The sequence below is a fragment of the Passer montanus genome, unplaced genomic scaffold (assembly GCF_014805655.1).
Source record: "Passer montanus isolate IOZ18808 unplaced genomic scaffold, ASM1480565v1 scaffold2, whole genome shotgun sequence".
Taxonomy (NCBI): domain Eukaryota; kingdom Metazoa; phylum Chordata; class Aves; order Passeriformes; family Passeridae; genus Passer; species Passer montanus.
This window is the reverse complement of record NW_024366591.1, coordinates 14,984,978-15,002,898: the sequence shown is the minus strand read 5'-3', so window position 1 is coordinate 15,002,898 and position 17,921 is coordinate 14,984,978. Positions and strand designations below refer to the sequence as shown.

The window sequence follows — 17,921 nt, the reverse complement described above, 5'->3', positions numbered from 1 at the left end:
CGATTATGGCAGTTTATGCATTGATGCCCAAACAGTTCTTTTGGGCTTAGCTAAATCCTGGCTCTTTGTAACTAATGAGAATTTACATATATATATATATATATATATTATATATATGTATACTTTTGCTTAGATTTGTCTTGAAAACCATCAGTCTTGCTCATCTTTGCTAAACTTTTACTCATATGTTATGTAACTGAATATAGTGTTTGGCTGTTTTGTAGTGCACTTGACGGTACATTTCAGGCGCTTTATACGAACCATTACCAGTCCTGTTTCTGTGGTGGGATTTTTATCCCTTTTTTTTTTTTTCTCCCAAATCAGTTGCATAGTATTTGCCTCCTTCACTTCTGTCAAGTACATTGATCCCTCCTTTGATCAGAGGAGTTTCTCTCTTGATGTTGTGAAAGAAGATAGTCAGAAATAGGTCTGTCAGAAGAGCTGGTTTAGGACATATGTTTCTTTATTTGGATAGACGTCTGATCTCAAAAGTGCATATACTTTTCCTGGCTTGTTGGAATTGCAGGTAAGATTTGGGTGTTTCCCCTAGGAAATTGCAATAGCAGCCCTGAGGCCTAACCTGAACTTGAGAAATCTGATCTCTTTGTTGTGAGTGACATCTTCATCTTAAAATACATAACTGCTAGAATGAGCAGGAAAACTTCACAAAAGATGGACCTATTCTAAGGAAGACACTGCTTTATCTGTCAAATGCGGTTATCCAGAAGGATTTCACAGAAGTCTTGATGTATCTTTTCTTCTTTAGTTACATAAGAAATACAAGAATCACAGAAAAGTTTATCCCAGTATCTCAGTGTACTGTTTCATACAGATGTTTCTTTACTCATGGTCCTTCCCTCATCTATGTAAGTAACTCAAGGTTTCTATATGGTTTGGGTATTTTATTTTATTTTATTTTTAAATTTATTTCTGAATTTTTAATTCTTTATTTTATTGTATTTTTTAATTTTTTAATTTTTATTTTTTGCATTTAATTTTTATTTCTAATTTTTATTTATATTTTATTAATTTATTACTTTGTAATTAAAAAAAATTAATTTTTTTACTTTTAAATTTCTTTATTTTTTAATGTCTTTATTTTTAAAATGTTTAATTTTTAAAATTTTTATTTTTAATTATTTAATTTTTTATTTATTTAATTCTTAAAATTTGTAAAATTTATTTTAAAATTTTTAAAATTTTCTTTTAATTGTAAAATTATTTTATTTCTGTATTGTTTATTTTTTTAAAAAATTTTCTTCTTTTTAATTATTTATTTTATTTTTAATTTTTAATTTCTAAATTTTTTATAATTTTATTTTATTTATTTTAATTTTTAAAATAAATATATTTTTAAATGTAATTTTATATTTTTTAATTTATAATTTTAAATTTTATTTTAATTTTGTTTTAATCTTTAAATTATTTTTATTTTTAATTTATTTTATTTATTTAATATATTTTTATTTTATCTTATTTTCATTTTATTTATTTATTTAATTTTTAAATACATTTATTTATTTTATTTTATTATTTTTATTTTATTTTTAAAATTTATTTCGATTTATTTGTTTATTTATTTAAAATATTTTATTTTTATTTTGTTTTTATTTTATTTCTATTTTATTTTTATTTTATTATTACTATGATAGGGATGGTACAGGACCCAAGAATGTTTCCTACAGTGTGGTCCTGTGTCAGACTCTGTTCAATGTATTTGGCCACCTTGACAGTAATATGTATATACACATATAATATTTTTTGAGTTTCTGTTTCCGTCGTCATGATCTTAGGAACTTGCCATTTTAACATAGGATTTCTCAAGTGTTTTTTGTAATTTAGCTTTGATTAGACTCCATCTAAAATAACATTTCTCTTTTAATCTTAGTTTTGCAACTCTAGTGAGAGCGCATTATCTTGCAAGATTGCAGAATTAAGTCATGGCACATTGTGCAAGTTTTCCTCCTGCTTGGCACTAACAGCTATGTACCATAGATTTAGAGTTGCTCAAGATTAGACTTCTATGTGAGTAAGAGCAGTTAAAAATATAACTTTTGGAAGAACATAAACAGACTCTAATCTCACCCAAAATACAGTGGCCGTATTGTCATTCTTGTTTGGCTTTTGTGATGCTTCAGTTTCCAAAAATTAATGAAAGTGAATATATGTGTAATCTTAGTAGTGCACTGCCTTTTTTAGTTCAATAAAACTTGATGGCATCCATACTGCAAATATTTATGTGGAATTGGACAGAGGGAGGTGCTTAGAACACAAATTATGAATCTTTTATAAAACATAGTTTAATATTAGGTTTTTAAGTGTGAAAATATCTTCTTTTATGAAATATTAGTCTCCTTCTTTTAATTTTGTTTTTTGAAGAGCCTAGGCTTGTAGGCAAATATTCGCGCTTTCCTCTGTATCTTTCCTTCAGGTTTTTAATAATTTATAAGCCTGTAGGCCAGTTACAGAAACACATTACTGGAGAGTAGATGGCTCAAAGGTATTCCTTTTCAACAAGTTGGAGAGACATAGCTTCCCCTCTTCGGAGTGCAACCACAAGGCTTATGTTTTATTGAACATCTTCATTTCAGTTTTGATGATCTAAGTAAATAGGTGAGGTGAGAAGTTATGGTTAGAGATAGAATCTCTGATTAGATTTGATTAGAGTAGAGAAACTTGAGGGTATATAGGCTTTTTCCCTACAGAGCTTATCTTGCTATCTATCTTATCAAGCTTCCAAAGGAACGAGAAAGCATAGAGAGACACTGGAAACCAGGCTGCTTTTCTTTTTCTACTCTTTAACAGAAGCTTATTTCTCTGGTGGTTTTTTTGGTGTTTTTTTTTTTTTTCTTTTTTTTTTCCTGAAACCTAAGGAAAAAAATAATTGGGTGAAAAGACAGAAAAGTGTTTTAGAAGAGGTGGTGGAGATGAGTCAGTTTGCTTGCTTTGCTCTCTTAATTCCACAAGACTTTTGCAGTGGAAATAGGCTGCCTGGTATAACAGGAATCTTACAAAGAGTCAGCATAAATAGTTAATTGTCTCTTGTTATACTTTGGCATTGGTGCAAATCTTGTCAAGAGAAGCACATGGTTTAGGAGAAATTGTGGACTACATTCCTGGTTCTATAAGCGTTCGTGTATGTGCTTGCATGCATTATTCACACAGGTAAAATGTGTTATGAACAGAATTCTCTGCACAGTAAAGTTTTTACTTATATGGAGTTTCTTTGGCCTTATATATTCACTCCCTCTTTGCTTCTCTGCATCTGTATTCTGTCTTTTTCTCATTCTATCATCTATCTATATGAATCAAAATAGATCTGAATGGTAATTTATATTGGAATTTGTTTTCTTCCAAGTTCTAGTACAGAATATATACAGTATGTTAAAGATTACATGAATTTTTATTGTGACTTGCACAAAGGGAAAAATACAGCTAATGTAATTTTTTTCTTTTATTGTTTCCTAAGGTTATCATTCACCATGTATAGATTTACCAAGCAGATTTTATTCTTCAAGACAGCAATTAATTTTTTTCCATCTCTTGATTAGTGGTTTGTCCATTTTTACCATTTTAAGGTCTCATTTAAAGAACAAATAGAGGAGTAATAGTGAAACAGAAAAAAACTAAACCACATCCTGCTGAGTATGTTCAAAATTCAAGCATAATAGCTAAAAAGGGGAAATCCCTCTAGATCTCTTATTTCCTACTTTAAGCCAGGTCTTCTTACCAAAATAAATTGTGTGAAGAAACATGGCCTAGATGTATTTGACTGTTAGAAATGTGTGGCATTGATAATATTTTTTTTTTATTTCTTTCTGCAGATATTGCTGTGGTAGAGATGAGTGATGCCTTCCGTCAGCCTTCCCTGTTCTACCATCTGGGAGTGAGGGAGAGCTTCAGCATGGCTAACAACATCATCCTCTACTGTGACACAAATGCAGAGTCTCTGCAGTCACTGAAGGTAGCTCTGAGTGGAAAAAGGGGTTTGGAGAGCAAGTTACAGCTAGTATAACACTTGAAATAAGTTCTTTCTGTAAGAATACACATGCCACTTGTGGTTCAGAGCAGAATAGCAAAAAAATGTTCTGAGGCCTGGCAAAGAAGTCTACAATGCAATGCTGTAAAACTCAGTTTAGTTTTCTAAAGAGAAAGATGTAGGTTGCTTGATTGCAGTTAAATACCTAGCTGTTAAATGGCTGTTTATGGAAAGAGAAGTTTGCCAAATTTAAGATGAGAAACTAAATGCAAGACTTTGTCATTCAAGGGAATTTCTGGTGTTTTTGTTAAACTGTTACAGTAATAACAATCCTGTGAGAATGGTAGTGTGTAGGCATCAAAATAATCCTTAGGCTTTAGCTTCTGTCTAAATCAGCAGTTTCTGCCAAACCTTATGGGACCTCCTGATACCCCCTGCTAAATCTTGCTGAGTTGCAGCTGTTTGCATCAGGTACCTGCAGGACTGCTGTGCTGGAGATTAGCAGCAGTGTAATAGAGTAGTAGAAACAAAACTCGTGCCTCAGTGCATAGTTACAGTACTTTGGTTTAAGGCAAGAGGGTGTTTTAAGATAATCTGTGGGGCTGTGAATTTTCTCAGTCAAGGAGTTGGTACTTGCTTCTTACTGCAACTATCCAAAAGGTTTAGCAACTTCCATGATGGGAAAGGACAGCCAACTTGGATGGCAATCTTTTCAATTACTTCCCTCCTCTCAGATGCAGTGGCTTTACTCAGGAGGTGTTTTATGCTCTTGCACTTCCCTTCCAGGCTTTGCTGAGAAGAAGAATTTAGAGTGAGCAGCTTGGTGAGTCAGACTGCAGTCTGGGCACCAGCACCACTCAGGAAGGGTTTGCTTCTACTGCTTCTGGCAAGTGCAGGCTATTTGGTTTTAATTCTGTCCCATTTTTTTTCAGACTGGCCCTATATTTTGGAGGGACATGCTTAGTAACTCAGTTTCTTCCCTTTGCTCTCTCCTCTAAATTTTCTCAGCTAACTGGACCTCTTGCAATCCAATTATTCTTGCAACACAAAGTGTATACAGATAAAAGCCCTAAAAATAATGTTAATGATAAAAGATGTACCTGGGAATTTAATTCAGTTGTATAAGTACAATGATCTATAGTATAAGCAGAGCAGAATTGCATTGTCCTGGGTAAAGAGCCAAATACCCAACTCCCACTGAGAAATCACTTGGGGTGAGGCATCAGGGTTTCTTGGGCACTTGGAAGAACTTTTTACTAGTTTAGAGCTGGATTTTGTAAATGGGTCACGTGCTGGATTCCTACTGGCATCAGTGGAAGCCCGGTTCTGCGCAGGGGGACTTGGATGTCACAGTTGCCTCCAGTACTCTGCTGACTGAAAGACTCCCTTTTGTTTCCCTTAGCTTTGAACTGGGCTTGTGTTTCTGCTCTTGGTAGTCTGTAGGGTATTAGTCAAAAAGTGAGACCTATTCCATACTATTTAGTAACTGCCTAAAAAAAAGTAGCTGTGGGCATACTGGGACATCTTCTGAGGCAGTGTTTGTTCCTGTATTTGTTACAGCCAGCAGGTAAGAGTAGAAGCAATGCAGGAGAGCATGTGCAGTTTTAATCTTGTATGGAAGGGGGAATTAAAAAACTGAAAATGAAAGAAATACAGAACTGCAGCACATGATTTAATCAGGGAACAAAGCAGTGTAAGTAAACTTTTGCTGGTGAAATGTTGTTCTGCATGAACATTCAGGCCAGGCTGGGCAGGACTTTGATTAGCCTGATCTAGTCAAAGAGATCCCTGTCCATGCTGGGGGATGTGACCAGACCTTTATGACCCAGACTTGGAAAGCTAGAAATGCTCCTATGTGAAATATGCCCTCTCAACAGGGAGAAGAGCAGTTTTATCAAAGCCTGACTTAAGCAACACTGAAAGTATGAGGGACCTTGGTTTGACACTGTGGTTGTTTTTAATGCTGTTGTGCTGGTGAAGCTGCTCACCAGTCCCAGTGGCAGAGCAAAGCTGTCTGATAAATCTGTTATGGTTATCAATTCCTCGGATCAGAACTTGCTGACAAGTCATGCTGGAAGCAATTGTTCAGAAGCGGTTTACACTTGAGCTGTACCACCTGGATTAGTGTGCAGGAATCTGCTCTTTCCATCTGGGTGTTCTTCTAATTATCTGAAAATTCACATTGAAAATGTAAAGATATGAACTTTGCATCTGATTATTAGAGCCAAGTGAATTTCAAGCAGTTTTGGAATATTTAAAAACCTCATATGAATGCTTCTTCTACTATTATTTTTGATTGTTTCTCCTGTAGCAAAATGTTACTTATCATATTTGACTTTTCAAATATGAGTAGATGTTTATTAATAGATGACTTTTGGACATCATCCCTCTAGAAAAAAAATCTGTAAAGGGAGGGATATGTATATAGGTGTATATATGTATATTAACATGCAGACAGCAGATATGCTCTTACGTATACATAAGTTGTATGTACCTACTTGGTTCTATAGTAATTTTGTCTCTTTGAGACCATATGTCATTTATGTTGATTTGACAAGCGTAAGAAAACATCTGTCAACCAACCTTTTCTTGTCATGTGTGCAAACAGTCATATTAGAAAGTCATACTGATCAAATATCTTTCCTAGTGCTATCAACATTTTCTCTTTTTTTTTGTTTTTATTTCAGGAAATTATTTTCCAGAAGAATAATGTAAGTATGATGTATGGATTTCAGCTGAATTATAAATATTCCAAACTTCTGTTTCGTTTAATGTTGTTTGTGTTCTGTTTTTCACACAAATCATGTAACACTCTCTGACTGTATTTTGCAGTTTGATGTAGAATTCTAGAAATTCTAGCAGCAAATTTGAGTAAATCACTTGGTTGCTAGGTACCAGGCTCACTTCTTACCTTGCCTGTATCTATCAGTGGTATTTTCTCTGCTGCCTTTACTTGTCTCTCATTTTATCTCACACCCATTTGCATTTGTCATTTTATCCTTTTTTTTTTGTTGTTGCCTTTTTCTTTTCAGTATTCTTTAATGTTTTTTAAAAATACTCTATTAGAAAATAGAGTTATTTGGAAACTGTTGCTCGTTTTAGAAACCCATGGCTACAGCTCTGAAAATAAAAAGTGTGTATATATATGTGTATGCATGTATATATGTGTGTGTAAATATATGTATGTGCTTATATATGTACGTATATAAATGTGTGTATATCTATGTGAATATATATATTTGTATGGATATACAGACGTGTGTGTGTATATATATATATATATATATAAAGTACATTTGTAAAGCGACTATTTATTTCTAGAAGTTGTGTCCTGGAGCTGTTATTCCAAATGTAGTGCAGGTCTCAGTGGTCTGAGTGCCAGTCATTATTAAACTGTAGGCTTCTGCACCTTGATGTCCCTTTGGTTTCTGAGGTTGACCTTCCAAATCTCCCTACCCTTTATCACTCCCAAGTTCAATGGAGGCAGATGTGTGGCTGGGAGAACACTGCTTTTCCAGTGTGGTTTGTTCTGGAGCAGCAGGGCCATTCATGTCAGAATATATATCTGGTATGTCGAGTTTTGCCTGGCTTTGCTTCATGACTTACTGGTAGCCACACTTGCTAAGATATAATTTCATAGAGGCTACCCAGTGCTGTGCTGATAACCTGAGGTGTTATGTGCATGCTGCACAATTCCATACATTTGAATAAAATTTTCTAGAGGGGGATATGAAGTACTTAATTTCAGAAATTGGCCAGGTTTTATTTTCCTCAATGCCATGAAAACTGCAGCATTCTTGATTTTACTTCTTTATTTAACAGTGGATTAAGTAACTACTTTTGCCCATATGAAATGTGATTCTGAAAAACATGCGGTCTTTTCTTTTCTCTGCATGGCATTTCTAAAGATGGCTTCAAAACCGGTGCAAGCTTTGGTCTAATGCTGCATTTTAAATTACAGATTTTTTTTTTTTTGTTAAAAAAACCCAAAAAAGCAAAGAGGCTTCCCTATAGAGTTTCTGTATAGCTCTTATCCAAAAAGTGCTTTTCAGACACTCACAGAAGGCTGTGAAAGATGTGCTAGACTAGAAATCTCTCGCCTTTCTCTAATGAAAGTGGAAGAAATGATCAGTTAGGCCTTTTACATAAAATGAAAAGAGAACAGTAAGGCCTTTCTTGTAAATGAATGTATTACATTCTGTGTTTTTGTTCTGGTGGCCTAGGACCTAGGGAAAATGATGTGTGACTAATGTAATGTTCCTGGGAGGGTAGGGGGAAGAGCTCTCTTAGCAGGAAACCAGCAGGGGATGACTGGTACAATGGAATAACGGGGAGATGTCATCTTGTCCTGTTTTTAAATGACAGTCCCCGAAGCTCAAGGAGAGTATGATAACTTGGCCTTCGTCTGTTTCAGAAAGGATTGTTCTGTTTTCCATTTAAATTTGGATAGGCAACTGTGACACTGTCATTTATCGCTTTTAGAAATGCTTCAGTGTATGCCAGAAAAAGAATGTGTTCCTTGAAAGTCTCAGATGTTTTCAAGCACACCCACATAACATCTTTTCTGGGAGGAAGTATTTTCCCTGGTATTAGAACAGGGAAGTCAGTGAAATAGTTTTAGCAGCTCCTTTGAATAATTTTCCTCATTTTTTCAGCATGATGTCGGCCAAATTACCTGGAAGCAGACCTTGCACAATGTTGGTGCATGCCTAACTACTGAATATAATACCTGCTTCATAAAAATTGTGTTTCTTCATAAATTATAAGATTCTTGGATAAATTGATATGACAGAGGTTCTGTTCTAGAGAAGCAGTGTCTCTGATGCCCACCCTTACCAAAAATAGTCATGTGAGGTTACTGATATGAAAAAAATAAAGAAATTCACACATGGATAAGCAAGGAGTTCAGTCTTGCTGTTCTAGAACATGTTTTTTAACAGCATGCAAACATCAGCCATATGAGGACCATGGTATCCTTGGCACCAGGGGATTAAAAAGGTTGCAAAACAAGTTTGTGTGTGTCTATATATATCTGCCTAACTGAAATGCCTTGTGTTTGCTTTTCCTAAACCTTGTATCCCTAAAAATAAGTGGGATTAAAAAAAAACCCAAAAACTTATTGCCAACTGTTTTGTTCTTCTGCTGGATTTTTGTGCTTCCTAATAATAGTCAATACAATGTTGCATAGCAAGGATAAGCTGCCTGGAGCCTGTCTGGGCAGAGCAGTACAAGATAACGTTGGCTTATTTCCTGTTATATGTGGTTTTATAGCTATTTAGTTGGGCCTTTTACAAATGTTCCAGTAATACCAAGACCATACATTTTTACAGGGGGTGATACCTTACCAGGAGGCAGTTACTTTGCTGGTTGAAAGCTTTAGTTTAGTTTTAGTTTTCAGCTGTTATCTGATTTTTGAGGTCAATCAAGCAGCAGAGGCATTCTAGAAATTACTAGTAAAGAGTTTCAGTCATAAGATGTTGCTATAAAGGTTATGGTTCATGATTGTACATTGCTAGTCTTAGCTAAGCAGTTTTCATTTCATCATAATTTTCCATGGTTTAAATTCTACCATCTTTGGAGGAAGGTTGCAGGTCTATGCAATTTTTTTAAAAATTTGACTTCTGGCTGAATCTGAGTGTTTAGTATACATGTGTTCTACATGTGGTTTGCAACCCACTGCAGTAAGTTACACCTTGACAAAGTGCACGCCTTTCAGTTCAGTTTCTGTTTGCTTGCACCACTCTGGAGTAGTGGATAGCTTTGGGGGCTGCCTGGGGTGTGAGGCTGCAGTACTGCTCCCATTTGACCAGAAGGGCCCTTGGAGGCAATGGGAATTGTTCTCTTGGGCAGCTGACTTGCAGGCATTAGCGATTGAGCAACAGGGTTAGTGTTGTATGGCCGGGCACCCTTAACAGTGTTTTGCTTTTCTAACACTTGAAGGGAACAGATTGTAGTGATAGGACAAACAGAAATGGCTTCAGGCTCAAAGAGGGAAGATTTAGATTAAATATTAGGAAGAAATTATGTACTGTGAGGGAGGTAAGGCACTGGAACAGGTTGCCCAGAGAAGCTATGGATGGCCCATCCCTGGGAGTGTTCAAAGCCAGATTGGATGGGACTCTGAGCAACCTGGTCTAGTGGAAGGTGTCCCTGGCCACAACACAGATGTTGGAACTGGATTACCTTTAAGGTCCCTTCCAACCCTTCCAACCCAAACCATTTTATAGCTCTATGATTGTAATTTTTACTTGTTTTCCACAGCCTTTGCTAATTGCCTCTTGTTTAAGGTGTAGCTTGAGAGACAGTTTGGTGTAGCGCTCCTTTAATGTGAGTGGGAGAACTCATCCAGTTCTGAGATCTCCAGTGCAAGAGAGACATGGAGCTCCTGGAGCAGGTCCAGCACAGGGCAACAAAGATGTTGAAAGGACAGGAGCATCGCTTAGGAGGAAAGACTGGGGCAACTGTGCCTGTTCAGCCTTGAGAAGAGACAGCTGAGAGGCAACCTCATCCATGTCTATCAGTATCTGAAGGGAGGGTGTCAAGAAGATAGAGCCAGGCTCTTTTCAGTGGAGCCAAGGACTAGAACAAGAGGCAATGGGCAGACACTGGTGCACAGGAAATGCCACCTGAATAGGAGGAAAAACTTCTTTACTGTGCAAGCGACCAAGCACCGGAAAAAATTGCCCAGAGAAATTGTGGAGTCTCCCTGACTGGAGATATTCCAGACTGTCTGGACACAATCCTGTACCATGTGCTCTAGGATGATACTGCTTGAGTGGAGAGGTTGGACCAGATGACCACTGTGGTGTCTGACCCATTTTGTGACTCTGGATGAGGCATTCCAGAGGCATCTGCAAACTCAGAATGTCTGTATAGCTGCTGTTAAAAGACTGTAGCATAGGGTATGCTTTACTGTTGGTTTCTTTCACCATGGAAATAGGGGTAAATATTTTTAATACTCTTTATCCAGCCAACAAGAGATTTGTGGCCAGTTTGACTTTTGATATCCAAGTATGTAAAAATGCTATGTAGCCTTCAGTAAATATTTTGTTGGAAATGATAACTGTGGTATTTATTATTTATGATACAACACTACGTCTTGCTTATTCTTTAATTTTGTGAATTCTTGACTAATATATTTAACACATGCTTTCCTAGGAAAAAGTTGGTAACTTTATTTCCTATGTAAATATGATGAAAGGACCATATAGGCTGTAAGATAATTGTTAACAAGCATTTAGGATGTAGCATGGCTGCAATAGGATATTGCTGGGTATATAAAGAAAGAATATATTCTCAAAAAAAAGGAGAGGTATTTGATAGTGTAGATCCAGTCTTTGTGCTTCAGTTCATTTGAGGCATGAGGCTTACTTAAGTTCCTTTTCAAATCAGTAGTAAGGCTATAATTCATGTGAGTGGGATTCAAAGTAAACCTAAACTGAGTCTGTATTCATTAAAACATCAGCACATGTTGATTTACTGTGTGTTTGGGGGATGGAGGGAATAGATTTAATAACTTGGTTTATGTTTTTGCCATCTGCTACACTTAAAAATTTCACCAGAAGAATTGAAATAAAAGCAGATATTTTTCAAAAGGATGAGTAGGAGAAATAGAAAAAAGTTCTTTTAATTAGAAGAGTGTCAGCAGGAAGAACAGTTCCTACTGTGAGAGATACTGGCAACTTTTATTACTTCAGCTGATTTTTTTTTTCTTTTATTAAAGTTATTGCATGCTGACCTGAAGGTTTGGCAAGTGGGTGGGATTCTGCTAGATTCTCCCATTCATGGCTAAAATATCACAGTTTTGATTTTGGCAATTTTTTGTTTTCTTTGACGCTTCTTGTCTTTGAAGGCAGTTTTTCTCTGTTTGTGGATATTTGACTGCTAAATGATCCCAACAGAGGTTAGTAAAGAACCTTAGGGTATTGAAAGGACTGTGCATCACTGACTCTCTGCAATTTTTCAGAATTTTCCCCTTCTTTCTGAAGAAAAAGTAAAGACAGGAGAATTAATTGGCCAGAACTCAAATGTTCCTTTGTCTAGTGCCATGATTTTTTAATCTGTGCAACTTTCAGGAAAAAAAAATCATTTGTATTACATCAGACTTATTTTTGAGGGAGAGTAGTGTTTATCTTATTTCATGATGTTTTTTCTAAACAGACATGGTCTCCCCATTCAAATCCAAAAAGCTGCCCTGTTCACAAGTAGTTCTGTAGAAGAGGGGAATGCTGAAAGGAGATCATTAAACCATAAGTATATGCTATTGATTCTTATTATCTCTTGAATACAAGTAGGTGCTATATTAATTTCTTTCAGAAGCTGAGGAAGGATATTGAACAAGAAAGAGGTGCTTAATGATCCAGTGACCATGAGGGTCTAGCTAGAAGTCTTGTCTTAAATTCTGTAATTATAGAGCTATTAAAAATGATCTCACATCTCTTACTGAAATTACTCATGCTTTGGAATTGTTAAATTCGTCCTCAGTAAATGAGGAAGGGACATTAGAAAAATAGAGCAATTAAAACATTTACAAAAATTAATTACAGTATCCGTCACTTAGTTGTCAGCATTCATGTATGTGGCTGATGCCAGCCAGCACTTCTGCCTTCTGATTAGTCTGACTGACTTGATGAAATGGGCTGGCATGGATAGTGTGTCAGTAAATGACTTGGTGTTGCTAGGTACTGAGTGTGCTAGCCCAAGGCTTTGATATGTATGTTCATAGATAAAAGCAGCTCAGCTGATCTGGAAGCTTAGGCCAGGGTTACCTGTCTCATGTCCCGAGTTCTTGTGCATCAGTGTGAACCACAGTAACTATCATCTAACTCGCTGTATGCACACTCCAGGCCTGTCCCAGCCCCAGCTGTTTTCAGTAATGCCTTTCAACATACAACTCAGGTGCCCTGCAATCCATTTGTAATTTTCATTAGAGTAATTTGAGCTTTTCAACTTTAAATAATGAAGGTTTTATTGAGAGGGTTGCAAAATGGAACTTGCAGCGCCTGTTCTTGATTAAGGGGGTCTATTCCCACCCATTTTTGAAGCCCCTGAATTCAACCCTTATTTTTTAAAGGGTGTTGACATAACATAATATTACAATTGTATTTAAGATGCCACTCCTTCAAAAATATCCTGGATTTATTGAAAGGCTTCTGTGTGTTACTTTCATTATACATGATATATAGTGAGTCACAAGAATGGATGAAAGTGAAACAGTTTTGTCTTGTGTGCTTAACAGACTTAGAGTATAGAGGGAAGTCAATTACAGTTAGAAAAAAGACCAGATTTTGTGGGAACAGAGTTGGGATGGAGTATTACAGGACAAATTTTCATAGAATAAATTAAATATATTTAAGCTTCCAAGTCTAGTAATATACACTAAGTGAAAATGTAAAGCAAGTGTGAGCAGATGGGAAGTGTGTGTCAGAAAGACCACCTGATCCTTTCTGACTTAAGTTAGCATAGCTTATATTTTGACAAAAAAAAGATGAGAAAGAAGTGTAAGTTGCTGAGACAGGTTGCATCACTGGATGAATGAGGAAAGAAGCAAGTCACACACTCTGCTTTGGGCAAAATGGTTGAAAGTGCTCTGACATTTAGAGTAGCTCCACAACTGCTTTCCCTCCAGTTTGGTTCTCTTGGTCTCCCACCCTAGTCATACCCCAAAGGCAGCTGGAGTTGGGCTCTTTGCAATGAGAATTTGTGATGATGACACAACATGTTTCTCCAGAGTAGGGGACTATAGATTTTGTTATACAAAAGCAGTCTTGTCATCACTGTTATCTTTCTTCCACCACCACCTTTAGTAAATAATACATAACTTTTGATTCTTTTTTTCTTTTGATGCTAGAGCTACTGCATGTCTGCCTTTGTTAGTTTTAGCTGTTAAATATCTACCTACTATACTCTTTAGCTAGGGAAGTGAAATTGAGGTCAGTATTTCTTGTGTTTCTTAGCTTTATTGCATGTGTACTCTTTCTCCTTTTTTTTTTAAGTGCATTTCCTAAGGAAATGAAACTTAAGAGCTTGTACTGGTTTTTCATTCTCCACATTTGTTCTGTATCTGCCTGTTTGTCTGTCTGATGAATTTCAGCCAAATTTGAGAGGTTTCATAGATACAGAGCTCCCACAAAAGATACCTATCTAGGTTAAGTTAAGAAGTAAAGTGATGCCCTGGCTGAGGGAAAGGCCAGTGTTTCCACATTACTTGCTACTGAATATCAGGGTGAGATTCTAGCTTGAGACAATTTCCTGAGACCCCTGGGGGCCCTCTGAACAACTGAAAATGGATTCATTTTTTTCTCTTTTCTTCCCACAGTGTTTTCTCCTGTATTTTACTGTTAAGTTCTTTCCTGTCCACTGCTTCCAATGACTCTTGGGTCTGCATGTCTTCTATGCCAGGTTCTATATTACAACCAGCTTTCTTTTCCCCCTCAGCTAACAGGAGGAATGCATATAAACTGACTTTTGCTGGCTCTCTTGTTTCACTGAAATAGATATGTACTTGCTACAGAAGGTGCACTCAGGATGAGTTTCTCAGAGCTCATGCTCAGTAATGGATTCAGGCACTTGTCATCTGCAGGAAGAGCAGTTTTTCTCCTGGTAGAATTAAAGATTAAGGCTCTGGTACTGTCTCTGTAGGTGGCATGACCATTTTACAAGGGTAAACCTTGGTTCTGTGAATTTCAAAAGATGGGAACATCCTTTTTCAGAGCTGATTTTTATTTAAGACCTCAGCATTGGAAACAGCGTGCCAGAAGCCTGAGAAGGTCTTCCTGCAAGCAGTTTTGAATTTATTTTTAATGCATTGAATAAACATTAGGAAGAAAAATGCTTGTCTCTGGATATCTGTAGGTACTTCACCCTTTTTCTTAACTCTGACTTCTCAACTTTTTCTCCTTTACCTAAAAAGGGAAAGCTGGAGAACAGTCTGCCTATGTGTAATAGTGGCTCTTATGCCAGTAGCAATGTACCCATCTCTTAAAATTGCTGAAACCAGTTCCAGCAAATTCATAATTTTCCCTCTGCCTTTGACTGTGGGGCTCATTAGATTTTAGCAGGGTAAAAAGTTCATCCATTCACTGTTGAAAGCATGTGATTCCCTTACATGCTAGGATATTCTTGAATAGAAGTATCCATTCACTTCTCCGTTGCACAGACAACCAGTTTGGGTTCTGGCATCCCACTCCTTAGTTACTTGTTAAAAAATTTGTCATATACTCCCCAGTTCTCAAGTTTCCTTTGGAATTGCTGCAGTCACACTGACATAAATATTCCCTAGCTCTTCAGCAGCAGTAGCTCACAATGGTTGCAGAAAGAAGGCTAAATTAACCCATGTGCAAGGCACTGTATACAATAATCTCCAAACAACTGCTGTGTTAGTTGAACTCAGTTGACCTCATGTAAATGCCTGCACCAATTACTTTTAGATTTTACAGAGTCTGTTGATACCCCTCAGAAGTGAAATGGGATTGCCTTTATATGGACGTATTACAATTTTATAGTAAGATGGGTATAATTAAAAAATAGTTCCTGTACTTTTCATAGCCAGTGTCTGATTTGTACACAAACGTGTGTTTACTGTCATGTCTATACACATATGTTTTGCAGACTTGGCTACCTCAATCCTTCCATGGTTTAAAAATCTAATAATGCATGTTAAAATGCATGTTTTGAGCACACAGCTGGTATTGTTCATTGAAAAAGTATTCAGTCACTGCCCTCTCAATGCATGGAGCTCAGCTAGGCAGGGAGTTTCAGAAGCGATGTCTGCATTGCAGTATTGACTTCTGGGAGAGTCAAAGCAGCTGAACAGAAACTAATTAACCTTGGAAGAAATTTAGGCATACTAAAAATGATGAGTCTCAAGAAATGCTTCCTTAAGGCTTTTGTTGTTGGGCTGCTGGGCACTTCAGTAATGGAGTCTGAGCTTTGAGAGACAAATGGAGGAACTCCTCCCAATTTTGTTGGTATTCTGTCTCATAGTTAAGACTCTTTAAAACGCAAATGTTTGGCAACTTTCTCTGCACATAAATCTGTACTCACACACATACCACACTCAGCAGACATCTTGCCTCCCTCTTCCTTGGAAGACACTTTTTTTTTTATTTTTTATTTTTTTTTCTACAAAGGAGTCTGAGCTTTGAGAGACAAATTGAGGAACTCCTCCCAATTTTGTTGGTATTCTGTCTCATAGTTAAGACTCTTTAAAACGCAAATGTTTGGCAACTTTCTCTGCACATAAATCTGTACTCACACACATACCACACTCAGCAGACATCTTGCCTCCCTCTTCCTTGGAAAACACTTTTTTTTTTCTTTTTTCTTTTTTTTTTCTGAAACGTATCTGTCATACCTTGATATATAAAAGTCAATGCAGTTTAGCAATGCTGAGGTGCTCTGTAAGTGATTATTCTCAACTACGTATGATTTTAAGTCCCATTGAAAATATTTTCTACATAGTAGGGAATTTATTTTGCTTTTTGAATGCAAAACTATTTGAGTAATTTTGCTGTTCATATGAAGATTAATTTTCTCTATGGTTGTCCTGTTGTGAGGCAACAGATTGTGTTACTGTTTCCAGTATGTGTGAACCAAATTGTACTGCTTTCTTCTGATCATGTCACCTTGAAAAGCAAGTACCTCAGCTTCTTTTGATTCCATCTGCCTCTTCAGGGTGTGGCCTGAGAATTATTCCACTGTTGAGCCAATTACAATTTTAAGGTCACCTTGATACTTCTGGAAAGACTGATTTTACAGGGTGCAGATCAGAAATCTGAAAGAATACATTTCAGGTGTATATCATATTTGATGTGAAAACTGAATTTTTGAGTCAAAACTTAGTCTTGCTGAAGCAAGCAACAGGTCTCCCTTTGACTTTAACAGGAATTCTGCAGGTATTACATGCAGTGTTTCATACTTTGGCTTGCCTAGCCATAACTGCCCTAAATATTGCCCCTTGTTTCCCTGCAGATGTGCACAGGCAACTACATATTTGTTCCTTACATGATAACTCCACATAACAAGGTGTACTGCTGTGATAGCAGTTTCGTAAAGGGACTCACAGAGCTGATGCCGCCTGGTTTTGAGTCTCTGCTTGGGCCCATATGCTTACCTCTGGTGGATCGATTTATTCAGCTCTTGAAGGTGGCACAGGCCAGTTCCAGGTGAGTTGTCTTCTTGTACACCCATGTAAAACACAAATATTCCAGCTGGAATGATAAGTGTCAGCCTCTTTTGCCTTCTGTTCAGAAAAACTGATATTTAATAATTCAGCTTGACCAAATCTCTGCATTGACACTGTTCCATCAATGCATGTTCTGCACATACCCTGTGGCAGAGCTGTGCTGATGTGAAGTTGTTCCTCTCCAGCCAGTATTTCCGGGAATCCATTCTGAACGACATCAGAAAGGCGCGGACGCTTTACACGGGCAAAGAGCTCGCAGCAGAGCTGGCAAGGATTCGACAGCGAGTCGATAACGTTGAAGTCTTGTCTGCTGACATTGTAATAAACTTGCTGCTGTCCTACAGAGACATCCAGGTAGGAGTTCACTGCTAAGAGTTGTAAATGAAATTACATTCTCACAGGAATTTTTGGTGCGGATTTTTTTAATCAAATGTGCGGATAAAGCGCACTAGTAAAAATCTTTTCTGGTGCCTTCTCTGATGTTTTAATTTTGTTTTGTAGTTTCACTGTTTGCCTTTCCATAGCAGAAAAGGGTTTTGTAACAGTACCTAAAAAGTACATGACATGTAATAACTCTTCTCCATCTCAGCACTGCTGTGTGATGGACAGCATGTATTTAAAAGCTATGGTGGCATTCTGCATTTGATAGGCAAATGTATTCTTTTTCACCAAAGCTGGTGACATTTCTTGTGGAAACATAAATAGTTCATATTTCAGGTTTTGGAATGATGCTGGTAAATGCTTGCTTTGTTATCC

General features: G+C 36.8%; 1 protein-coding gene across 1 annotated transcript in view; it reads left to right on the top strand.

The window, feature by feature from the left end:
* The window catches only part of MAP3K5 (mitogen-activated protein kinase kinase kinase 5), a 99,430-nt gene that overhangs the window by 25,554 nt on the left and 55,955 nt on the right, over positions 1-17,921 (top strand). The window contains exons 2-5 of the mRNA XM_039707185.1: positions 3,825-3,964; positions 6,667-6,690; positions 16,952-17,145; positions 17,351-17,519. Coding sequence (XP_039563119.1) covers positions 3,825-3,964; positions 6,667-6,690; positions 16,952-17,145; positions 17,351-17,519 — 527 coding nt within the window. The remainder of the gene's footprint in view (positions 1-3,824; positions 3,965-6,666; positions 6,691-16,951; positions 17,146-17,350; positions 17,520-17,921) is intronic.